Source organism: Triturus cristatus, chromosome 2_1 (genome assembly GCF_964204655.1).
Source record: "Triturus cristatus chromosome 2_1, aTriCri1.1, whole genome shotgun sequence".
Classification (NCBI taxonomy): domain Eukaryota; kingdom Metazoa; phylum Chordata; class Amphibia; order Caudata; family Salamandridae; genus Triturus; species Triturus cristatus.
In genome coordinates, this window is record NC_140581.1 from 1,047,016,876 (window position 1) to 1,047,043,332 (window position 26,457).

The 26,457-nt window shown below is 46.2% G+C and overlaps 1 protein-coding gene across 2 annotated transcripts in view; it reads right to left on the reverse strand.

The window, feature by feature from the left end:
* The window catches only part of LOC146866324 (E3 ISG15--protein ligase HERC5-like), a 551,381-nt gene that overhangs the window by 14,218 nt on the left and 510,706 nt on the right, over positions 1 to 26,457 (reverse strand). For both annotated transcript variants that reach the window (XM_085635591.1, XM_085635598.1), the window contains 2 exons: positions 9,044 to 9,110; positions 1,347 to 1,417 (listed from right to left, as the gene is read on the reverse strand). In XM_085635591.1, coding sequence (XP_085491717.1) covers positions 1,347 to 1,417; positions 9,044 to 9,110 — 138 coding nt within the window. The remainder of the gene's footprint in view (positions 1 to 1,346; positions 1,418 to 9,043; positions 9,111 to 26,457) is intronic.

Genomic DNA, 26,457 nt, shown 5'->3' on the forward strand with positions numbered 1-26,457 from the left:
TCCTCCATGCTGCTCCTGCTGCCTCGAAGCTCCTCTGCTTCTTGGTCCCAGCATACACTGGGTCAGCAGACCTGTGCAATCCCCGGACTGCTCTCATGCTATGAAAGCAGTGCAGGCGTTGGCCTGAGCATGCTGGTTTGACGCTCCGCTCAGGACAGGGAGTCTGTGGTATTTCTCCAACCCAGCGGTACAATACAGCCGGGTTGGAAAACCCAACTGCGCATGTCTGTTTGGCTGGCCTAAGACGCCCAGCCAAACAGACATGCACAGTTAGTAGTTCACATCACTCCACCCCCCTCCCATGGCCCGGACCATCCCCACTCATGCTGGCTCAGCCAGCAGCCAAAAAAACAAAAACAATATTGTTTAATTTTCAGCTGCCGGCTGAGCCAGTGGGGCAACGCTCCTCTGCTATTGCGGAGGAGCCCCCGCTGGTTAACGGTATGAACTAGGCCACATTTCTCCAGCAAGAAGACAGCAGCCTTCAAGAGATAAACTCCCAAGCCAATCCATAGCAGCCTGAAGTACACTGCACCATCCCTCTGGAGATGGATTCTTCTTTGAAAGATTACTCAGGTACATGTTGGACGAAGTGCACCAAAACCTGCATGTAGGGGCAGATTTACTAACATCTGGTGCAACGCAGCAAAACAACTTGCTGCCCTGTGTCAAATGGAGATGGAAATGGATATGTGTCATATTTACTTATAGATGGCGCGTTCCTGCTCTCTCTGTGTGCAGGAGCTACAGGAAGGATTGTTTTGGTGTACAAAAACAATCCTCTCAGGCATTGTCCTCTTCGTATGTGTGCTGCAGAATGCAGCACAAGTAGAAAGAGGAGAAATAAACATATTTCTCCTTGTTAGGCCTCTCCTGGGAAGGCGTAGCATTTTGATGCATTCCCAGGTTTACTAGTGTTAGTAAATCTGGGAATGCACCGAAAACTATAGGTCGATGCATGGGAACACCCACACTCTAACCATGGAACGCCTTCCTAGCGTTACTTCAGATTTACTAAGGTGTACACAAGGTGGCTCCGTATCCCATGGTAAATCTGACTCAAAGGCTTACCTGATTCAAGCCCTTAGTAAATCTGGGCCATCGTTTCTTTGAGACCTCGAGATCTCCTAGTTAAAGTTTGAAACATTTCTGATGATATCTTGACAAATGATTTCCAGTAAAATGGCTACCAGATATGCAGAGGAGAGGCCATTTTGATCTGCTTTATTTTTTCTGTATCAGTTCTGCAGCAGGAACACAACCCACAAATCTGGGGTAAGTGCAATGTACATACAGGAGTAAGAATGATGACAATAAAAGCTACAATGGTTTAAAGGTATACGCACTTGTTAGAATTATCCACTGAGATGTCACTTCCATTGGGAATTAAATCCATCGTCTTGTTGTCCCAGGTAGCCTGAAACAATCAGTTTGTCAAATTAAGTACTATGAAACATAACAAATTTGAGTAAGACACCTTACATTTATGCACAAAATTGACAGCATGTAGAGAAAAGACACACACGCTGAGTTAAGAGGTCCCTATAAGAAGGCACAGATGGGGCAAATGCCTGGATCAGGACATGGGCTTTCATAGAGATAATCTAGATAGGTAATTACAAGAGGCAATGTCCTGACAGCAGTAGCCCCATCACCCACTAGCTATACTATATTTTGCAACACCGTAGACCCTCCTTAATCAAACACACAAGAGGTGATAGAAGGATGCTTGCAATATGTCTAACCACTGGCAATAGCAAGGGGTAGCATTCCAATCTATTGTTCTTTTGCCCATCATGCAAACTCAGATTACACCCCATTATACGCAAAACAGTCCAGACCCTGCTCCAATAGGAACAATCCAGCCAAAAATGCCAAGCCAGGTCCTCTCTGACCCGGAACACAAGCAGCCGAAGACGAATTTAAACCGGGTTGGAGATTTTAAGTTGGGTGTAAATCACAGTGAGCAAGGAACCCATAGCTCACCATACCTTTTGCCACTTAGGGCATCACATCAAACACACAAAAGTGATGGGAGGATGCTTGCATTAAGTCTAACCACTAGCAATTGCTCGGAGTAGCATTTCAACGCATCGTTCTTTTGCCCACCATGTCACCTCAGATTAGAGCCAGCAATATGTAAATCAGTCTTGACCCAGCTCCATTAGGAACAATCCAGCCCAAACTGCCAAACCAGCTAGTCTTTAAACTGCAACAGAAGTAGCCTTAGACCATTTTTTCTTGATTGGAGCTATCCAGTCAGGTGTAGCTTGATTCCATTGGCACAGTGAGCAAGGGACCTACGTCTGGCCATACCCATGGCTACTTAGGGCATCACATAAAGCACACAAAAGGTGAGAGGATGCTTGCAATAATTCTAACCACTGAGAATTGCTTGAGGTAGCATTCCAAACCTTCGTTGTTTTTATGACCATGTCACCTCATCCTAGACACAGCTACATTCAAATCAGTCTTGACCCTGCTCCAATAGGACCAGTCCAGCCTGAACTGCCGAGCCAGGTCCTCTCCGAACCGGAACCCAAGCAGCCTGTGAGGAAACAGGGTGTATTATATGGTGTGGTTGTGTTACCTCACTGTGTAATACACTGACCAATCCTTTTAAGTCCAGTAGGTTTAGTCTGTAAAACACTCAGCACAACCTTGGGTAGCTGTGGCACTGAGCATCAAGGATTACACTGAGAAACAAGTGCTTAGCATTTAAACAGCACTAAAACAATTAAGGAAGAAATCAACACGAAACTCAAAATTCCCCATCACTTTATAAAATTGATAAAAATAGACTGTATTGTTACACTAGCACAAAAAGGATTTACCAGAGGGTTCTGGAGATATAGATTTTACAGGCAATAATAAATCAAAGCAATTTAACTCAAACGTGAACAAGCCTTGGCAAAGTCAAAGAATTAGACACTTTTTCAAAGAAAACTTAGGGAAGTTTAAATGCGGTCGGCTAGAAGAACTAGGGGCGACCAACTCCAGCAGGACTCTAGTCAGGGGTACCAGTAAGGTCCCCAAGAATAGTTACCTTCAAAGGAGAAGCAGTGCTTCGGCAGTTCCGGGCATTTTATCTGTGTTGCAATGGATTCCTATGGAGTGGTTCTGATGCAAGGGATGAAGGATGCTGAAGATGCTCAAAGGATGCTGTGGATGTGACATGGTTCTTCCTGTATGTTTTCCTCAGCCCACGAAGATGATAAGGGGGTCCTGGTTGCAGGGTGGACATCCCTCAAAGTCCTCTTCTGTCTAGCCAAAGTCCAGTCGCCATTGGATTACCAGTCACCCGTTGTTGCAGTCAGAGGGAAAACCTTCCTGAGTTGACAACTCACCTTCTGAAGGTCCCAGCATTTCTCTGACAACACTTCCAGGTACAGTGAACTCCGGTGCAACTGTGTGGGTCAGGTCTTGGTCCTTGGTGCTTCACGGTGGCGGTGGTAGTGGGCTGAAGACCTTGGGCCACAAAATTGCCCCAGCAGGCTTATACAGCTGTTGTGTCCATATGCTGCGAACAGGAGGCCAGTCAACTGGTCCTTGGAGTTCTCTTGGCTTGACTGGGCTCTGGAGACAGCTTCCCCTTAAGCAAGACACAGCAGGCACAGTCCCTTTCTTCGCTAGCCACCAGGTGCAGCAAGTGCAGCCTTTGTCAGTGCAGCCTCTTTTTGCTGGTCCTTTGGTGCAACAGGGCAGTCCTATTTCAGTCCTTATTCAAAGTCAGTTGAGATATGAGGTCTGGGTGCCAGGGGTGCCCTCTTTATGCTCGGAATGTGCCCTCAGGGCAGGATGCGGTTGGTAGTCAATGGGCTACCAGGTTTCCTCCCTCCTGGTGAGCACTTCCTGTGGAGTGTGGCATCTGACTATCCTATGTTGCTCCATTCTGCCAACTCCAAAGATGGTGAGATCCCTTACTCTATGTTCAGACCTCACTAGCACCCCCCGTGTGTGGCTACCCGAGGGCGACACACTCCTGTGGAAACCAATTTGGCAACAAGTTTCCCCGGTCTGCTTCCCGTACCAGCCTGTCTACCTCAACAATGGGGCAGACCTCCCCTCGGGCATTACACATCTGCCCTTCAAAGACAGCATCACCTTTGAAGCCTGACTCTTATGGCAAACATCCAAGTTGCTTCCTGCAGGAGGGAGGTGACACCTCCCTGGCCTGCAATCTCTTATTGTTCTCTTTCCTGAGAGTCACTGGCATGTCTCTCCAGGAGGACAGAAAGTTGTTTTGTGGAGCAGACTCTATGTGTGCCTACTGTCTGCAGTGGCATACTTTGGGACTTGTTTTACTTGGGGGACCTTCAGGGTGGCACAATCCGTGCTGCAAGCCCTGTGGTACCCTCTAATTTACTTGCCCTGGGTACCAGGGTATCATTTATTAGGGATTTACAGCTGAGGGAGTAATTTCCAATTGGGTACAGCCAATTAAACATTCACTTTAAGGTCAGGGCACTGGGACTGAGGGCTGGCTTGCAGGCCTCAGTGCATTCTCAAAGAGTCCAAAAACCAGCAGCATCAGTGGAAAAACTTGGGGCTGATCACACAAAAAGAGACATTACCCGAGTGATTGCGAGTGGTCAGACAAATTGCAAGCATTTCTCCCATCATCTTTTGTGTTTGATGTACTGTCTTAAGTGGCAAGGGTATGCCCAGACGTAGACGCCGTGTTTACTGTGCCACTGGAACCTAACTCTACCAGACTGATGAGCCCTAATAAATGTGAGAGCGCTCTTGGTTTGCTTATGTTCCTGTTTAGGCCGGACATGCCTGGCAGTTCAGATGGACTGTTCCTGTTGGAGCTTGTTCAAGACTGATTTGAACGTGGCTGGGTCCAAACTGAGTTGGCATGGTGGGCAAAAGAATGATGGGTCGGACTGCTACTGCTATTGATTGACAGTGGTTAGACAAATTGCAAGCATTCCTCCCATCACCTTTTGTATGTTTGACCCTCCTTAATCCCTAGCATATCAAAGGTTGTCTAATTTGTCTTTGGTCATTTTGGGGGACTATTCAGCATACAAAGAAAGTAGTACGCATCATAGTGGATGCATTTATATTTTTTCAAATGTGTTTTACAGAGCATGGTATGACCAATTTAATGAATGTGATGTATGTCCTGCTCCTGTAGGCACTGATAATTCAAGGTAACTACCACAAACTAAACACCTTCTGTACATCAGCTAAGCTTTAGATTAAGAGCTCACATCTGTTGTTGATTACCGATCAATGTCTTAAAATGAGGCAGCTAAGTTATTTCATGACATCATAGATAGATATAATGTGGCTGACGATGTTCCCTGAAAAGAAAGAAATTGAGTTTATGCAATTTGGGACCACCATCTGAGGAAGCTGGAGACAGTGTGGAAAAAGGCATGAATCCACTCCTTTGACTCAGGTGGGCAATCATATTCTCTCTGCCCACAGTCTGGCCATGTGCCTTCAAGTGGCCGCGATGGTGAAGACTAAGGGTGTTGTTTAGAGTTTGACGGATATGGGACATCCACCAAATATCGGTCAAATTCCTGTTTACCCTATGGGACATCTGCCAATTAGGTTGCTGTCCCATGCCTGCCACCTCTAAATAAACCCTCAGGTTTTCTCTTTGTGATGTCAGTAATGAACTTCTGTCTATTCATCTCAGTTCCGCATTTACAATCATTGGTTCGTGCCTCTATATCACTTACACATTAAACATGGCTGCGCTCTGTATGCAAAACTCCTTTTGGCTTTGACCAGAAAGCTCCTAATTAATACTGTAGTAGCTTGGATGCTTCATAGCATAACCTCTATTGTGTGCAATGTACAGTAGGCACTGGGAGGCTGCACAGTCAGGAGTGTAGCCCAAAGGGTGTTAGTGCCCGCCACCTGACATAAGATCCACGCTGAGAGCCTGATTTGGAGGTCAGTGCAAATACAAAATTTGTCAGAAAACTCGGTGGCAGTGTGTACTGCAACATGACTACCATATATACCAATTTAATAGTCCCTGAAACTAGTAAGAAATCTATTTTGAATATATTGAACTCTTCTATCATTTCTGGTAGAGTCCCCCGGGCGTGGAAATGCGCCCAGGTCAGAGCGCTCATAAAAAAACCTAATCTGGATCCTTCAAACCTGGCCAATTATCGGCCCATTTCCCTTCTTCCTTGGCTGAGTAAATTGATCGAACGCCACATCAACTCCACTTTAGTTAACTACCTTGAATCTAATAACCTACTACATATCTCCCAAACAGGCTTCCGTCCTCATCTAGGTACTGAAACTGCGCTACTGGCTGTTACGGAAGAAGCCAGGAAACTTCTTGACCAGGGCGTATCTGCAGCTATTATTCTGCTCGACCTCAGTGCCGCCTTCGACACTGTTAACCACAACATTCTGCTGGATAGGCTGTCCAATCTGGGGATCGGGAAAAATGCTCATACCTGGCTCCAATCCTTCTTAGAGGACCGCTGTTATCAGGTATTTGAGGGGTCAACCACCTCCAAGCAATGGCCTCTTAAGTGCGGGGTACCCCAGGGCTCCTCTCAAAGTCCCACCCTTTTTAATTCTTATATGGCCCCCCTAGCTGAGGTAGTACTTCCCTTCGACATAAAAATAATCACCTATGCCGATGATACCCAGCTAGTGGTGGCCCTTAACCATCCGGAGGGCTCATCGGACACTCTTGGCCTCTGCCTAGAGGCAGTCGCACATTGGATGCACCATTCGCACCTCAAATTAAATGGGGAAAAGTCTGAACTCATGTTCCTGGGAAAGTCACCTTCGCCCTTTTCCCCCATCACCTGGCTTCCTTGCATGGAACCTCTGCCACCTCCAAAGCACCAAATCAAAAGCCTAGGCATTTGGCTTGATAATACTCTCAGTTTCAACTATCAGACCACGAAGCTCTCGGCCACATGTTTCGGTCTGTTACGTCTGATCAGCAAAATTCTCCCCTTACTTCCCTTTCAAGCCAGGAGAATCATGGTCCAAGCATTAATCTTATCCTGCCTAGACTACGGGAACGCACTCTATCTTGGCGCTCCCCAATCTACCTTAAATGAATTACAGGTGATCCAAAACTGTGCGGCACGTCACTTGGCACAGATCCCCTGTAGACAGTCAGCCAAACCCGCCCTGATGTCCTTACACTGGCTGCCCATCCGCGCTAGGATCCAGTTCAAGGCCATGTGTCTGGCACACAAAGCTTTCTGGAAACATGGCCCCCAAATTCTTCAATCTTTGATTGTACCTTACCAACCGACTAGGGCTCTCCGGTCCAGTAACACCTTCCTTACCGCGCCCCCAAAAGTCCGTAGAGCAAAATGGGGCGGACGGTCCTTCATTCTGAATGCCTCCAATCTGTGGAACACTCTCCCACTCACGCTCCGTAGCGAACCCAATATTGCTCTCTTCCGCAAACACCTTAAAACCTACCTCTTTCCTTCAGCTTTCCAGTAACCCTTCTTTTCTGCTCCAGTCGCCGTCTTTAAGCGCTAGGAGGCCTCCGGGTAGCTACGCGCTATATAAATATAATTTCAATTCAATTCAATTCATGTCTGATGTTCAGACACCGTTTGCACTATAGAATGGCAGCAAATCTTAACCCTGCCCCAAATTGAGAGCACAAAGTACTCCATGAAATATGTACATTTTGTGTCAAAAAAGTATTCCAGAAACCTGGTGTAAAGTAAACAAATCTGTGCCAAAAAATGAACAAACTATGATACCTTCTTTGCCAGACTATTACTCACCACACATTGCATTTGTTTAGGTGTGTGAGCTTAGCGCTCTCAAGAATACACTTTTCCTGTAACATAAAGAGTTAGGCCTTAGCTTATTTGATCACATTGTTAACATGTATAATATAGACCCACTTCCAGGAAGCAACAAACCAAAGCATTGTGACCATTTCTAACCTAGCAGAGGTAAGCAAGGGGGCTGTATATAGTGCAGTTTGGTATACTACGTGCTTTGCAGGTAATATCTGATTACAGGAATTAGAATTTGTAGACATTGGAATATGCTGTTGGGACAGTAGTAAACAGTAGATTGAAAATATTTGGGCACATTCATGGTTCACAAATCTTCATTTTGTGTCTCAACGGGAGATGCATGTGTCCACAAATTCACAACATATCCTATAGACAGCATAGCACACCATGAAAGCTTCTGTGTTTGGCCCAAGATGGTGGAGGGTGAAAGATGTTTGCTCTAATGTCGGGGAAGAGGCCATCTGGAAAAGGGTATGAAATAAAAGACAGTACTTTTCTCCATATAAGGCGTTTTTCATGTATTTGCATATATTCTCCAGAATTTGTCAGCAGACATTGCCCCTTTGGCAAAATGTATGCTGCTGTGCCAAATACTGTAGATTTTTCCCTGTCTGACGTGAGCCTTTAAAATAAGGTATTTTGAAGGCAACATATTTTTAAACAGTGCAGCTTGATTTCTCTTGCCATTTTTATTTTTTCCTACTGATTTGAATTAAGCCGGTCCCCGCTGGGAGGAAGAGGGTCTAATTTACTTTAATAATCCTCCTTATATCCGTTCTACCTCTTCGACCTCTTCATTCAAAAAACAAGTTGAAGGGCTACTCCTGAATAACCAGCGGCAACAATCGACTTGAAGACAACATAACTAACTTTTATGTCTTACAGGCAATTGGGGTATATCATTCATGGAGGCAACTTGTGATGCAAATTTTGTTCACACTACATGTTCCACATGTTTGGTTTGCTCTTTCTGTAACTGTGCTGGTTAACTACAAATGTTTGTTATGTTTTCTTTTTAGTGACAAATCTTATCCTCTTTCTGTTGCACAGTGCTCTGATACCCTTACGGGTCATGCTCTCGGTTTTTAAGACCTTTCAAATAAATAAATACTTTAATTTAATATCTAAAGTGACGCCTACTAACGATATTAACAGGTGAGAGAAAATCAGGACCACCACAACCACACACTTAGAAAATGATCATAAATAGACAGTCAAGCAACAGTTTAAGGCTTTTGCCACAGGGATAAGATTTCCAGTAAAAGGGAACTCACTTCAAAACAGACGCCGCAATTTTCCACTATCTCATCATGCTCATAATCTAGAAATGACTGCAAAGACCTGAAAAACGAAACAATGGGAAACACAAAAATTCTGTTATCAGGAGCTGTACGTTGTGCGTCGTATGTGTGCTCTTTTGTCATTCTGTTCATAAAGGTGAAAAAAAGTATTGAGGCTGAACAGCTAAACATCATTCACCTTGCCTTATAGCTTGGAACAAGATGTGTGTCCTGCAGCTTTTCAGCATGGAATCTCAACTGAAGAGGCGGGGAGCCTCACACCGCTATAGAAACTGACATTGGGGGAGTGGGTGTGGCAACAAAGCAGGACCTAGATCCATCTGAGTATGATGGTCCCAGGCATTAATAGCTACAGACACAGGAGCAGGTTTCACTGGGCCCATAAACATTTTCATGAAATGTGCACTGGAAAAAACATTCTCAAAGATGGGTCTGAATCCCACTTTGCAGGGCATTCCTTTGTCAGCATCATTCATCTGTTGGGCTTCACCTGTCCAGGATATGCTTCATACTTGTATCTTCGGTGGATTTTGGATTTGGACATAGAAACACAGTGGGGCATATTTACAAGCCCCTATCGCCACAGGAACATCGCCTTTTTCGACGTTCCTGTGGCGATAGGGGCTTTGCTTTATTTACAAGGCAGCATTAAGCCAATCAATGTGGCTTAACACTGCCTTGCAAATAAGGCCGTTTCACGTTATGCTTAGCGTGAAAGGGGCGGACAATGGGTGTTGCTGTGGGCGTTCCACCGCAACACCCACTGATTCTGACGCTGCCCCCTATTTACAAGGGAGGTATAAATGGGAGGCAGCGCCAGAATTAAGACCAGGGAAAACCTGGTCTTACCCTGCCGCAACGAGGAGAAATGTTTCATTCGTTTTTGCTGTTTTCATGTGTGCTATGTTGTGTAGCACACATGAAAACAGCAAAAGGCCAAAGATTGTTTATGTACAGGAAGTTCCCCTTCCGGCACATAAAAAAAATCATTAAAAAAAAAAAATGCAGTTTTGCAACTTCTATGTGCGCTGCATTAAGCAGCACACATAGAAGTTACAAAATGGACCTTCCTGCACGTAAACAATCTTCCCCTGCATGCAGACACCCTTGCACTATGGTGCACAGGTGCCTGCGTTGGCGCTAGGCTGCTAAGTGTAGCGCCAGAGCAGGGAGAAACGCAGTGCTGCACCATATTCTTCTAAATATGGTGCAGCCCTGCGTTTCTGAAGTGGCGGAATGAGGCGTTAACTCAGGAAGGTTAACGCCTCACTCCACCACTTACCTTGGAAACATGCCCCTGTGTTTCTGCATGCAGTGCTCGCCATAAATTATGCATATTTTTTACTGAATGATGGCGAAAGGAGTTTGCGACATTAACAATAACAATTTTATATAATGTTGTGGAGCTGCCTAAGGAGGACCTAGAAGCGTAAGTGGTTTATAATTATAAGTCCTGAAAATACAACGCTTCATATTTTATATCACTAGTCATCTTCAGTCTAGATGTGGTTTGAATATTTTAGGAGCACACATTTTGTCATGTGACTTCCCTACTAGCTCTGGATGTTACCATAACTGCCTTGGCTGGGTCGTTCCCTTCCTGAGTCGATCATGGATGATTCTGGTTGCCAGTGACAATGTGTTCTAAGGTTTGGCTTATAAAATAAAGAACATTCGTCCTTGGCTAGCTATATTGACAGGGAGCTCTATCTTCAGCTACATCTTTGTGGATGCAAGGAATGTGAAATGACGGGACACACACTACTGATTAATAATGAAGGCCTAGTGTGTACAAGACCCAAGTGCATAATATGAAATAACGAAAACCTAATATGAGGCAACAAATGCAGTTGGATCAAAGTAAGGGAAATGTAATCCCATTTGTTTACATTAAGGAGCATCAGAGTGTCAGCATTCTGGGCACTGCGAAGGATCCTAATATGGGAAGCGAGACTAGTCACAGCAAGCGAAAGACGAAATTATGACATTAAATGAACATTAAATACAGAAAATCAAAGTGGCAACAACAGGTTAAGGGTGCGCTCACCAGAAGATAGTTAGCTAAAATAAGACTACTACAAACAAATTGTTTATAAAGTTACTTGCAATTTGAATATTCTGACACACCAACAATTGAATCATCTGTTAAAAATGGAAAGCACCACATGCCACTAACTAATCCCTATCAAAGGACGGCTGCCTGTAATGAACAGAACGCACTAGGGCTTACATACTTCTACTCATTGAGTGACTCCATCCCCAGACAAAATCATAACCAGTTTCCAAGAATGTCAACCGCTAGCATATCACCTCTGTGGACAGTAGGGTGAGGTGAATGTGAATCTAGAAAAGGTGGTAAAAGATGAAGAACTACATTTAACAGAAAGGATGTTATTTCACCGGTCATGGATAGTTTATAGATTTACATGCTATTGGAATAAGAAAATATCTAAAATGTGGGTGAAAAGGTGCATCCTCATTGGAATACGTATGTGAAGACTGCTTGCTCAACTTGAAATGTCTGTTTTGGTGTCCAGTTCTCTGCAACTGTATTGCAGATCTTCACTTATGTTGTGCTATCTATGAACACAGAAGTTGTGGAATTTCCCTGAGTTGGACAAGTCTGGGACGTGGCCAAGCAACATGGCCGACAGGACGTGAGACTCCGAGCTCCTAGCCGGCCTGCCCAGTAATCGTGCAACATCCTGCAGTCATGGTCCTGCGATCAGCCAAAAATCATCCTGGCAGTTGTCGGAAGACAATTAAGCTCTGACACCGTCACGAAGCCGGGAGGCCGACCCGTTGGCCGAGCTGGTGGCTAACAGCGAGGCGGCGGAGTACGGGAGCCTGTGGGAGTGTATCGCTGGGTCGGACAGCTGCCTGGGTAAGGAAGCGAATAAGGAGATCTGTTGTAAGGATGGATGCGGCGGCGGTGTTGCGCCACCAAGTGAACCACGCTTCTGCCCGGGAGCGCTGCCAGGTTGCAAGGCTTGCACTGTGAAGAGAATCCTGAACATTCACAGCCCGGCTGGAGAGGGCCAGGTCTTGGCCTGCATCGCGGTCCTTAAGTCGGACCCCTCCAGTGTTGCCAGATTTTTAGACCTATTCCAAGCCCAAAGCTGCTCAAGTATAAGCCCAAATCCAGCCCAACACAGACCTGTTTCAGCCCAAAAACCAGCCCAAAGTAGCAAGTCTCAAATTATGTACAAATAGTCATCAGAAACAATTTTAAGGACAAATATACATTCTATTCAATATACAGATAGTGGTAGGGAGTTAACTGGGCACCTGCCTTAATGCTACTCATTTTTAAGACCAGTCCTCACTGTGACTTTGTCATGTGAAACAGGCACTGCTCAGATTACAATAGTAGAAATCAAAGATTACGCAAGGCAGAAATAGTGTTATGTGCAATTTAGTGCTCCCTCTAAATTGTATTTTAATAGTCTGTAGAACTCAGTGTTTCGAGAGGCATGCTTGACTTTTTTCAGTCCCTTCATGCAAGTGCATAAAATGTAAGAATGTCAGATGTGTTGGTCTGTCGCAGTATTTACACACAATTGAAATGCAGTATTTTATTTCTTTTATAGCGCACTGCAGGGTATCAGAGTGCTTTACATAACAGACACATTGACAATAAATCATGCAACTGTGTAAATCAACGTACAAGATGTGTTGCATGACTCGGTGAAGGTTAAAAGATGTATCAGTCACATTGCTCATTGTGCAATAGTAAAAGACTTACTAATTATGAACTGCAAGGAACAAAAGGATCTGTGTTCAAAGCAGTAGCCACTAAACTAGCTACATTAAAACAAATCTGTCATCTGCATATAACATGATGTGTAGTGCTTTGCAGGAGACACATTAACCTTCTATACTACTTTGATTCAGATCTAGGACTACACAAAGCAGAGATCTCTCTGAGAAATAATTTAACCTCCAGAGTTCTCACCAATTAATATTCACTGATATTTACTGGGCACCCCTGCAGATGTCTTAGCCACATAAAATATTAGAAAACGCAGACTTTGCAACCAATTCAGCATAACAGATGTGGTAACATGCTTCTCCTTGTTGCCAATTTCTTTATGGCAGGAAAAATTGTGCAATTGTTTAATTGTAGCACACTTCAACCTGGAGCTGGCGCTGACCAAGGGGATAAATAATGGCCTAGGGTGACCGCTCGAGGAAACTCCACAGTTAGCAGCAGTATACCTGGGTGTGCCTGTCAGTGGTTTGTGGCACTCGTGCCCTACTTGGGTGTCTGCTTGAGGTGGACACCACAATGTTGACCTCCCTTTGCTTCTATGTTTTCAAGACACTCTCTACTTTCTGTAGGCGCTATTTTTACCGCTTCATTTTTCTTTACATTATAATTTAAAGCGCACAAAAGGAAACAAAAAACACAAATTATGGGAACAACTTGTTAGTATCCCGTAAGCATTCACACCCACACATGTACGGCAATGTCGTCCTCAATTGTTGGATTCATTCGAAGTGAACCATTTTCTCAAACAAGCGTTAAAAGCTACAACAAACACGCCTCAGAAACCCGTGGGGGGCGGGGGGGGGGGGGGTGGAGGGACTCGGAGTGTGAGACAGACAGTTCAGACTTAGAGCAGGAGTCGGGACTTAGCTTACCTTACCTAAGCCCAAGGCAGAGCACAAGGAAAAGCCCCCTTATCTGACCTGGACCTGTGCACGCTGCGCAGCTGCGCAAAAGCATTAGTTTCCAAATTTGCAGCCAGCCACTGCCAGGCAGGCAGGCACTGGAAGCCGACCAGGCAGGAGCTGCCGCAGGACCCAGGCCAGACATGCTAGGCCCGTTGAGAGAGAGTAATCAAAGTATTTATCGCCGCTGCAGGCCGTCACTGTCTAGGCCTATTTTTAGTTAATAGATCGAGCTAGATGATTAATTTATATAAAAAATGAAAGAATGGCGTCTGACCGTCAGTGACGCAGGCCAGGCTGGTAGCTGAGGGTGGGAGGAGGCTGGGGCTACAGTGGCTTAAGTTAGTTGCCAATACCCAAACTCACTCACCTGAGGCCGAGGAGAGGTACCGCCGGACTCAGCAAGTATGCTGCGGGCGACCTGCTGCTGCGTCACGTGCTGCCGGGCCCGGCTGGCTGAGGCTGCTTAGAGCCGCCTGCTGACTGTGGGTGACCACAGTGGGCGGTAGCAGTGACACCACATCCTCCCTTGGTGGTCTAGGTGACTGTCGAGTGCAGTAGTCGACGAGGGCAGAGAGAGGAGTTGATGACCAAAGAGCGAGTCAAACACTTGTAGTCCGTCCACTAGTCGAACACCGCCCGCGCCGAAAGAGCGTGTCACGTCAGACGTCACCCCCAGCATTATATGGGAACCGCAGGGGCTAACCGAAAAATGATGCCTAGGGCCATCATTGGCAGCGCTTTCGCGTGCTACAAGATTGACGGCCCTGGGGGACCCCCACATCGGCAGCACCCATACTACAAAGCTCGGTTGCTGCATTCATGTGCAAACCAGGTCGCTTGCACGGTTGCACCTACACAAACAATGTTACACTGCACAATTTCAAGTGCGCCGTCACGTGTCGCTTGTGATCCATCCATGCATGTATGCTGCCTGCTGCTGCTCTAGGATGGGCGGGGTCATCATGTGCGCACAGGCAGGCCCAGGATCGGTCCTCCAATGAGTAGCACTGTGTTAGTGTGCGCTGTGCGCTCATTTGCCAATGGACCATCACGCCACGGACTCATCATGGTCGGCGCCGCCCACAGCCAGTAAATTGCGTACACTGGCCTAAATGCAGCCCAAAAAGTAGCCCTCCGCCCAGTATGGGTTTTTGTCGCACAATTGGGAAAAATGTCGCCCAATTGTGAGGGAAATAGCCCAATCTGGCAACACTGGACCCCTCCTGCTCCTAATACGGCCGGGGCAGACTGAGGCCCCATGACCGAGACGGAGAGGTGTGCTCAGTGCTTTAAATGGGAAAAAATAAGTGCAGGTACTCATTAGAATAGAGGAGTGGCAAGTGGGCGGGGCTAGGGGCGGGGTGTAGAGCTATATATGATCGTACCTAATGACTTCTGTACTTGTTGCAGCACATGTCAAAACACACTAGAAATGCGTTTATTGCAATAAAACAGATTAACCGATTACACATAATTACATGCTCCTCGGAAGCAGAGTGGAATCTGCCTTGGCGGAGAAACCTAACCTGCGCCTGCCGTGCTGTGGATCAGGTTACCGGTACTCTCCCTGGCTACAGAGAAGTGCCGGTACTGACGGCATAAAAATTTGGAGGTGCCGGTACTCAGTACCGGTGAGTACTGGCCCATTTAAAGCACAGGGTGTGCTGAATGTGATTATGTGGCCGTGCGGCGTTGGGCTGTTGCTGCCTGGAGCTGGTGGTCCAGCGATTTGCACGTCTCGAGCAGGGAGCTGCAGCAGGTGGAGAACAAGAACATAGGGACACATGGCCCCACTGGAGCGAAACTGGGCCCACGGAGGAGGAGCAGAGGCCTGCGGATTCTCTGGCTGGGCCTGCCCACGTGTGGAGTCCTGGTGCTTCCTAGGGGTGTTGGACGCGGCTGCGTGAACGGACTGGAGCCTGGTCAGTGAAAAAGAAAAAGCGGACCCTTGCTACTTCAGCAGTCCTCAGGTGAGAGGGTGCCCGTGTGCACCAGGTCTGGGACAGAGTGAGAGATCCTGGGAGTCGGGCCCCTCCTATCATCACGGACGGGGCGGACTGCGGCCCGGCGACTGTGCTGGTGAGGAGTGCTGACTGTGGATGTGCAGCATTGCACGGTGGTTGGCTGGTGCCAGTGGCCCGGAGAACCACAAAGGCCCATATTGGGGAGCCCCAACCAGCAGAGAACCAGTACATCGGGGCATAAGGCCCTCCCGGAGAGAAGCGGGCCCTCGTGAGTGTAGCGGAGACCTGTGGTCACTGGACTGGGCATGCCCTCATGTGGAGGGCCGAAACATCCTAGGGTATCGGAAAAGGTTTAACGCCCGGACCGGAGTTGGTCAGAAAAAGAAAGAGTGGTACCCCACGCCCACAGTGGTCTTCAGGTGAGAGGGTGCCTGCGCACACCCAAACTGGGCCGGAACGAGAAATCCCGAGCCTGGGTAGCTCCCCAATGATATCTGAACTCAGGGGAAGTCACGGGGTTGCACTGGTCAGTTGGGAAGCAAGGCACTGTTGAGCAGTCAAAGTGTGGAAGCGGTCAACAAGGGAGACTGAATACTGAGTCAGGGGGCTGCTAGAATGAATAGTGCTTGAGGAGGAACTTGATATCTTTTTGAATAGGCTGGAGGATGACTATATTTTGATATGGGGTGGAGATTTTAACATAGATTTATGTAAGGTGTCGTCAATGGATCAATGTGGCCACATGGACGACTCAGGGGATCAAATTACCCACTTTTTACACACCCCTTATGGTGAATCTCTTAATTATGTGATGTATAAATATGGGCTGGAAGCAATGAAGTTGGGTGACAATGATGGGGTTACTGACCTATATACTTATGAGGGGGCCAGATCTTCATCATGTATTGATCACTTTCTGATATCTAGGAATAGTAGGCGCTTTGTGAATGATTGTACTATTGTACATAGCCTTTTTAGCGATCACCACCCCATATTGTTAACATTAAAATCAAGTTTATATTTTATGGAAAAATAATGCCCTTTGGCAGTAGATGTAAGAGCCCAAGGTGAAAATGGGACTTCTATTAAGTGGTCTGGCGTTAATCCCGTCCTTTTTATGGAAAATTTGATTGAAAATAGCGACCACGACATTAAAATCTGTTTAGATGATTCTTCTGATAATGTCGAAGTTGTTATTGCTTTTAATAATATTACAATGGGTATAGCTAAAACACTGAGATTAATAAATACGAAACAAAGGAATAATAATGTTTTCTGCCCACGGTGGTTTAATCAGAAATGCTCGAAATTGAATAGAGCCTTGAAGGATGAACTGGAAGTTATACCTAGAAATGGTGAAAAGATCAGAAACCTTAGAAAATGTTACAAACAAGCTTTACAGGCCAGGAAAATAGAGATAAGAGAGATGGCTTGGGAAAACCTGGTCCAGGCAGCCGAAACTAAAAATTCTACTCTCTTCTGGAAAACCATAGATCAACCCCTTTTTAAAGATGATTATTCGGTAGGGATTGATACTGTGGTGTCTCCAGAGGACTGGTTGATGTACTTTGAGGGAATTTTTACCCCACAAAATGTTGCAATAATAAGGATAAGGAAGGTAACGTAATCTTGCTAACTTACGGCAAGATTGATATAATTACTAAAGACGAGATTAGAACCGCCCTACACAATAGTGCAAGTGGGAAGGCGGCAGGCCCTGACGGGGTCCCGATAGACATTCTTAAATATAACATTGATTTCTGGTACCCCATTTATTAAAATTTTTAAATGCTGTTACTAATGGGGCGTTGCCCGCAACATGAGCTGAAAGTGTGATCATCCCAATTTTTTAAAAGGGCAATAGAGCTAGTGCTAAATGTTATCGACCGATTTCCCTCCTTGACTCCACATTCAAACTTATGGGCAGAATTTTACTTGCTAGGTTGGAGTGTTGGGTGAAGGAGGGGAACATATTAACTGAAACACAATATGGTTTCAGAAAGGGAATCGGAACGGTTGAACAATGTATAAATTTGGAGCTACTCATAGGAAAATACACACGTGCAAAGGAGGGTTCTTTCCACGTTTGCTTCGTTGATCTTTCCAGCGCGTTCGATTTAGTCAACCATACTATGTTATGGCAAACGCTGGAAGGGATGGGTGCTCCAACTAATATCATTAGTCTCTTGTCTCAAATTTATGTCCATTTAACATCAAAGATACGATACGGACCAACAGGGGAATGCACAACGCACTTTAAAGTTACCTGAGGGATTAGACAAGGTTGCGTTCTCGCACCACTTTTATTTTCATTATATATTAATGGAGTTGACTTTTTGCTGCAGGGTCTTAAAGGTGAAGCCCCTATTGTAGGTAAACGCGTAACGCCTATTTTATTATATGCAGATGATACAGTCCTGATTTCCAGGACTGCAAATAGTCTTCAGCTTTTGATTGATAATTTTACCGAGTTTATGACTAATAAAGACCTAGCAATTAATGTATCTAAAACCCTTGTCATGACCTGCGGGAAATGTAAAACTAAAAGTAGTACCCACTTCATAAAAGGTGTACCCATTGAGAGGACTTCAACCTTTTCTTATTTAGGATTACTCTTTAATTGTAAAGGTACTTGGAATGCACATATTAATCTAAGCAAGTTGAAATTTTTAAGGACAAGTGAGGCTATTTTTAGATTCTCACAAAAAATAGGTAATAAGCCTGTGAGAGAGATTTTAAAACTTTAAGGGAGTAAATGTGTATCTGGGGTATGCTATGGTGGTGCCCTCTGAGGAATGGCATATACCTCTATATTGCAAATAATGGAAAATAATTTTTTGCTTAGGGTGTTATCAGTCCCTAATTCCACTGCTACTTATATTGTCCATAGAGAAACAGATGTTCCCTTTTAAGTGATTTGATTAGCGTATCCACCATTAATTTGTGGCATCGTATTTGGACGAAGGAAGAAACCCATTTTACCAAGGAAATAATATATGATTGTCTTAGTCTTGATTACTCGAAGAAGATACCATGGTTAAAATACGTCCATGATCTTCTGATTGAGTGTAACGTGAATCCTGTTTTTAAAGACCCATTGATTATTGAGGATTTTAGTAAGGGGGAGCTTAAAAAGAGTCTCCTCGGGTCTAGGAAGATAAAAAGGGAAGCAGGGTTATGTCCTAAATCTATTGTCAGATTATACTGTGAAGGTCCCTTTTCATCTGGCACCCAACCCTATCTTATATTTATTAGGAATACCCAACACAGATTTTAACTGACTAGACTAAGGCTACGAACATTGCATTTTCAGATAGCATTTCCTAAGATGGGCAACTGGAGTGCAAACCTTCCAATGTGCCCTTGCGATGGTAAATCTGCCCAAAGCACATTGCACTTTATACTGTTTTGTAACTTTTACAGGGATCTTAGGAAATCAATTCTGCGCCCACTTTTTTATTTCCAATAAGTTGTACTCCTATAAAACCGCTTTTTATTTTATATGTAAATTAGATCATGTTACGATGTCTAATCAGGTAATTTCCTTCATTCAATTAGCAATCAAGTGAAGGAAAATGCTCTCATATTTGGAATCACTTGTCTATGAGACTGCTTAGTTGATCAAATGTTTGGGTTTTATTTCAATTACCTTTTTAAGATCTTTGTAATTCTATGTACCCCATGAAATGTAACTGACTAATATGGTGTTTATACATCAAAAATGAAATATGTATCCTTTTTTTAATAAATCTTCTTATGAGGGGGAAAAAGGGGAACGTAAAATGAAGAAATGTTTTATTATGTAGAATGCTTTTATGGATATTTTTTTATATACCGAATAAAGCTTGTTTTGACTTTGACTTTGAATAGTGAGATAGTCGCTGCACTGCTATCAACAGCCCAGGAGCCACAGTTGAGTCTGGGCAGAGAAGGACCCCGTGGGGTAAAGGACAAGGTGGAACCAGGTGAATCTGGGCAAGGGAACGCTTGGCTCTCCGAGGAAAGGGCAGGCAGCTGGATCCCACTGAGGGGAGGCCCATTAGCCAGGTACAATGGACAAAGACAAAGCTGCATGCTTAACAGGTACAAACACCATCACGCAATACCCCACGCCGCGCCAGCCCCCTCACTGGATCACGAGGCAAATGGGCGGTGGAGAAGGGGAAGTGGATGAGAACAGTGGGGAGCCCTCACATGCGGAACTCTTGGCTTCCATTCAGGGGTCAAGGAAAGCCCTGGAGAATCAAATTGAGGCAATATCTATTGACGTGAACCTTCTGAGGGCAGACCTGTGATAGGTGGTGGACAAGGTGACTGAGGCGGAGGGAGACATTATGGACCTGAGGGAAGAGGTGGCAACACTCAAGAAGCAGGTGGCTCAGATGTCCACAGCAACAAAAGTCCTGGAGTGCCGGGCTGAGGATGCAGAAGGGTGCGCCCGGCGCAGTAACATTCAAGTCTTGGGGTTCCTGGAGCAAGTGAAGGAGGGGTCTGAGGAGCAATTCCTCAAGCAATGGATACGATCGCAATTGCTTCCTCAGGGACTATCCGACTTCTTCGTCATAGAGAGGGCGCACAGGCCCTAGCGCAGAACCCCCCCCCCCCCCGGGAGCACGAGCAATCATACCTAACGTGCTGAATTATCGTGACAGAGACTGTACCCTGCATGCTGCTAGGGAACTTCAGCTACGAGAATAATAACATTACCATATACCCGGACTACACAAAGCAGGTGCATAACCAGCGAAAAGCATTCCTTGGGGGTCAAGCAAAAGTTGCGGGATTTACAACTCCAATATATATATTACTATATCAAACAAAACTGAAATTGTTGGCACAAGGCAAGGCAAGGCTCACTTCGTTGAATCCGCGGAGGAAGCGAGGGAATAGCTGGAGATTCGTGGTGACGCACTTCCTCCACGTGAACGACAGGGCCAGAAACGACTGTGGGCACCCGATCAGGTAAAAGGGTTCAGCGGAAAGATCAAAAGGCTGGGCCCCTGGACACAGATCCACAAACGGAACAAAGAGTCACAGTGGACGAGGTCGGCACCATGCAGCTGCGAATGGTGGTGGCGGAGAGCCTGGAGTCGTCAGCTGCATTGATGACACTGTACCTGGAGGGGCAGTTGCAGTCGCTGGGCTCGACGACCAAAGTTGCTGGAGGCAGAGGCGGAGGCTGAGGGGAACTGAGGTGCGATATGGCCAGACACTCTGGAGAACTGGCCTTCCCTCTTTGTATACTGCGAGTGCCTGAGTTGCAAGTGAGGGGCCGGTTGGTGAGGCAGCAAGTGCGTGAAGTTTGGAGATGCGGGAGCAAGTTGTGTGAATGCACGGGACAAACGATCTGGTGGGTCCCTAGTGGAGAATGACTTCAACTGAGACCAAGGCATACTATGGCTCTCATTGCATGGAGCACGCACAAGGCAATGGCTGGTCTAGTTTTCTGGGAAGGTGGGCCAGGGGAGCTCACTACATGGGGGGGATTAATGGCCCCAGTTGGGCGATTCGGGAAGGTGTGCACGTCCTGGCATGAGCATGGGATGGGCATTAACATTTGCGGAGTTACACGTACAATGTTCGTGGGTGGGAGTTGGGGAGTTATACATCTTAATTGTTATGATGTCGTTTGTTTCACAGGGGTGCAGCGTGTGGTGACAGCGAGAGGTGGGCAGGTATATGTGGGATGTGCAAGTATGAAACCACATTAGTATTGTAAGACCGATTAGATTCCTGAGCTGAAATGTTAGCGGCTTTGACACATGCATAAAACGCAACAGAGTGCTATCCGTTCTTAAACGACACCAGGTGTCAATAGCTTGTCTTCAGGAAATGCACCTGGATGACACGGTAACGGTCAGGGTGGCAAAGAAATGGCGGGCCATACGTTTGCTTCCTCCTACTCTACATATGCCAGAGGCACACTGGTGTAGGTGGCCCCTGGGACGCCGTTCAATCTCACATATATGGAAGCCGATGTAAATGGCCGCTATGTGCTCCTATGGGGTATGTTGGATGGCCGAGACATCACTATTTTAAACACATATGCCCGAACGCAGATGACCCTATGTTTTTTCAAACCATTCAGGATTTAATAACCCCAGAATTAGATGCACCACTATTATGGATGGGGGACTTAAATTGTGTGTTGGGCCCTGACCTAGATAGACACCTCCAAAAAAAGGGTCTAAACCACAGATGACGCAAAAGCTCCGGGAAGTTATGCGGGAGCTGTATTTACGGAATGTTTGGCGTGAGGGACAACCGACCCACTCACTGTTTACATGTTTTTCCTCCACACATGGCACACATAGTAGGCTGAACAGGGTGTTGGTGACAGGAGTCCCCTCCTTTCCGAAGGCGGAGGTAACTCATTTGGTTTGTTTCCTGTCAGATCACGCACCCGTGAGATGCATGTTACAGTGGGGTGCCCCCATTCAGGGACCGTGACGACGGAGACTGCCTCCTGACGTAAATAGTGGCCAGGTGGGGAGGGAGGCCGTCTCGCAGGCATTAACAAAATACATGTCTTCCAACTGGAGGGGGGCAGCCAGCAGAGCCACGGAGTGGGAGGCAATGAAGGCAGTGATGTGGGGAGCGGGTATAAAATTGACATGCGGGCAACGGCGTCAGCTGCAATTCCCAATGGAATTATATCAGACATACCCGGCGAAGCAACGCAGCCCCTAATACAGGTGTACGAGGAGGCATATGAGCGGGGGCTACGCCTCCCCAAGTCTGGAGGAAGGGAAGATTGTTATGCCCGTGAAGTCGGGGGTGGGGGGGTGACGGCCGGGAACCAGCAGCTGACCGACCACTCACCATGATTAACTCGGATGTTAAAGTACTGTGTAAAAGTTTGGCGCATTGGCTGACTCCATATATGTCCCACCTGATTCATGAGGAACAGTGTAGATTCATACCCGGTATTAACACCGGTATGAATTCAAGATGGTTGACACATATCATGCACAAGGTACGCCACAGGGATGAGGAACTGGCTCTGGTATCGAGAGATCTTGAGAAAGCCTACGACACTGTTGATTGGGGGTATCTGCTGGAAGTCCTGAGGACGGCGGGCTTCGGCCCTCGGTTTTACCGCTGGATCAAACTCCTATATACTGTGATGAGCGCCTGGGTCCGTGTGGGTCAGAGTCGGTCCCAGGAGTGGCTTCTGGAGAGGAGCACATGCCAGGGCTGCCTGCTCTCACTACTGCTATTTGCGCTGGCTATTGAGTCGCTGGCGATTTGGGCACAACACGTGATATCACTGTATGCAGGATTTCGGTGCTTACTCAGGGCTTCGACTTAAGAAGCATAAATCTTTGATCTTCCCACTGGCCCGGTTGGCTGGACTGCTCCAGGAGCGACTTCCCTGTCTGGGGCTGCAATGCGAGACAGGACATTTTAGATATAGATATAAAGGTGGCGAATCAGGACACACAACTATTGCACCTCAATGTACATAGAACAGTGGATGCTCTGAGATGATCAGTGTCCTTCTGGAACACACTACCGCTCTCTTCAATGAGTAGGCTGGTGGTGGCTAAGATGATAGTACTGCCCCGCTGTCTATATATGCTCCAAAACTCACTGTATCCTATCCCCAGGCAAGTATTCAGGCAGTTGAACTCTATACTAGAGGATCTCTATTGGGCCGGCCGCTGCAGTAGCGTGACACTGGACACTCTGAACTGGTTGTACAAGGAGGGGGGATTGTAGGCCCCTAGGTTGGACCTTTACTATTATGCTGCACACTTGTAGCACGCGTCCTGGTGGCTAGACGAAGGAGACAACTGGGAGAAGAGGCTATTGAAAGGAAGAGTCTTGCTGGATAGGCTTTGGTGGAAGGGGTGGGTGTCCCCAATGACGTGCCCTATATAGTAAAAGAGACTGCGAGCACTTGGTAATGTTTTGTGGAACGGATTTTAAAGCAAGCTCCATTCCATCGGGCAATATTAGGATGGATTCTTGCTTCGGTGTGGACAATGATGGACAGTATGGCCTTTCAGGCATGGCAGGAGGGAGGATGTAGTATACTGGCAGACTTATACCCAGGAGAGACTTTCATCTCCTACGAGCAAGCTTGCGGGAACTTTGGGCTGGGGAGGGGCCATTATTTCAATGATATCTGACCCGTTTAAGGCAACCTGGCCCAGTTATCCGGGTATTCCAAAGACAACACAAACGCTGGATGTAATGCTCACATGTGGAGCTGGGCCCTCTCCCGTGTCGTGAGCAACATGGAATGCAGATATGGAGGAACCCCTCGATGAAAGGCAGTAGGCGCACTCACACATACGGTACCATCCTATGCTCGCTTTAAACTCGTACACTACAACTATTAACACCGCACCTACATGACCCCTGTGAAATTGCATTGCATTGCACCAGACCGTACGGACACTTGTTCTCTGTGTGGAGAGGAAGGGGCGGACTTCCTGTACTTAGCCTGGGGGTGCCCGGGGATTAGACGTTTTTGGGCCAAGATGGTGGAGAGGGTGCAGAGTGGCACTGGTCTAAGCATGGAATTGACACCACTGCACTACCTGTTGGGACATGTCGGGAACCCTAAAAAATGTAAGACATCATACAAACTCTTGCAGTTGCTCATAGTGCTAGCACGGTGCGGAATAGCAATAACATGGATGGGGACGCGTGCTCCTGAGGTTGATGCATGGATGAGGGATCTTCGCGAATGGAGACTGGCAGAGGAGGCCTATATGAAAGCTAGTCGTAGAGATGACAAACTAGACGAGACTAAGAAAATGGAGGGAGCTATGCAACATGTTCCTAAATACTGGAATGAATGGGAGTGATAAGAATGAATCAGGGGAGGTTGAATACACAACGGAGAAAGAGTAGAACTCGGTATATTGACGGGCTATTTGATTCCTGTTGTATGCTCGTTCTCATTCTATGTGTCGGGAGGTTCTGTTTTGCGCATGATACCCTGATGTTTAACCCACCAATATATGCTGTTTATTGCTGTACACCTGATGAGTCTTTATTAAAACCAATAAATAAAGTTGTTAAAAAACAAAAAAAGATGGACAAGCCTAAATGTAAATGTAAATGTCAAGGTACTCATAGAGCGCACTGTCACCAGACGGACACCTTGCGGTGTTGCCTTTTTGCGGTTTCCTGGCGCTGATACTCATACCGCTGTGGAACCCCTCCTTGCTTTCCCTGTGAAGTGTCCACTCCTGGGCACCCCCAGGGTGAGGCCAGGCATCCTTAGCACTGTTGGGGCCGGTGTGGAGGCTAAGCAAGCTATTGCCCAGAGTTGCAGCGTGGGGCCCGTGATTAGAATAGGCACCGAGGCGAGAATAGACAGGTTCGAGGAAATTGAGCCCAAGCCCCTCCGAGGCGGGAATCGAACCCTGGTCCCTGGCCAGAACTCTGCTTCAGGGTCTGCCGCTCTAACCATTGAGCCTACCCTGGTGACTGTCGATATGCAATTTAAATGCACTCCATCAGCCTTCTATTAAAATGTAATGTCTTCTTGAATTTTCTCAGTTGAGAATGACTATATGCGACAAGCAGTTGGGTAGGACATCTAAAGGACCTTATTCTATGAATGTAGTACAATTCATAGGTCTCTTCACAATGAGTGTGTGCTGAGCTCTCTCTGCTTTGCCTGTCAGTTGCTTGAAGACAATCAGTAGTGCTGGCTAACCGTGCAGAGTTTGGGCATAAGTAGACATCTTGAATTTTACAGAGCAAGCAAGAGAAGCCTTCATGGCCAAGTGCTCCTAGGGTGGATTGGGTTATGGAGTGGGAGGGAACTTCATAAAAACATTTAGCAAATGAAAAGGGCCAAATCATGCTATTTATTGGGTTTTCGATAAACTGAATTAGACGTCATAGGTTGTTCCAGGCAACTCTGAAGAAGAGATTCATCAAATGTTTAAAATGTTTACGTTGTGCCCAAGCAAGCTCGAGAGCCACGTGACCATTGGACTAGAGAGGTGGTAAATCACTTTACCATTTGCGACACAGTACCCTGTCCACCAAATTGTAAATCAGGCCCTTATGCTTTATTTAGAGTGTAGCAGATGTGGGGCATCTGCCAAGGTGGGCCAGATGGGCTGTCGCCTATTTAGAGTGCACAGGGCCCCTATGCACTCTATAGGGCAGGCAGAGCATTCTACACAATTTGGCAGATGCCCTGCATCAGCAAAACTCTAAATGAGGCCCTGAATACAAATCCACCCTGCATGGTAATGGAAGTGCACCCCTGCCCAGAGTGCCCCATCTGCAGCAATATCTGGATCCTCTGTATCGATTTTTCGTAATGGGCGAACACGGATCATGCATGTGCACCATGACTTAGGCTTGCCCAACTGTAGTAACCATGCAAGGCAGATTGAAGTTAAATTCAGGTTTATTAGGAGAGGAAGCAGTAACGTCTGCTCTCAGGACAGCTCTCTTAGAACTGCCCATATACCAGCATTTCAGAATGTTTACACTGCTATTGTAAACTTCTGGCTATGGCAACTGACCAAGGCAGATACCACACACCTTCCCCCTTTATATAACACCCATAAGAATACACACAAAAATACCACATAACCTCTTACATAACAATAATCCACTAATACAATAAACCGCTATAGGTAATCACATTTCTCATCTAAGTTGTACACTCTTTTAGCTACGTACAATACATTTCAAAATACACTTAAGATTTCTAAATGCACTGGAGAATAGAAAAAATGATATATAAAAAATTCCCCCTACCAG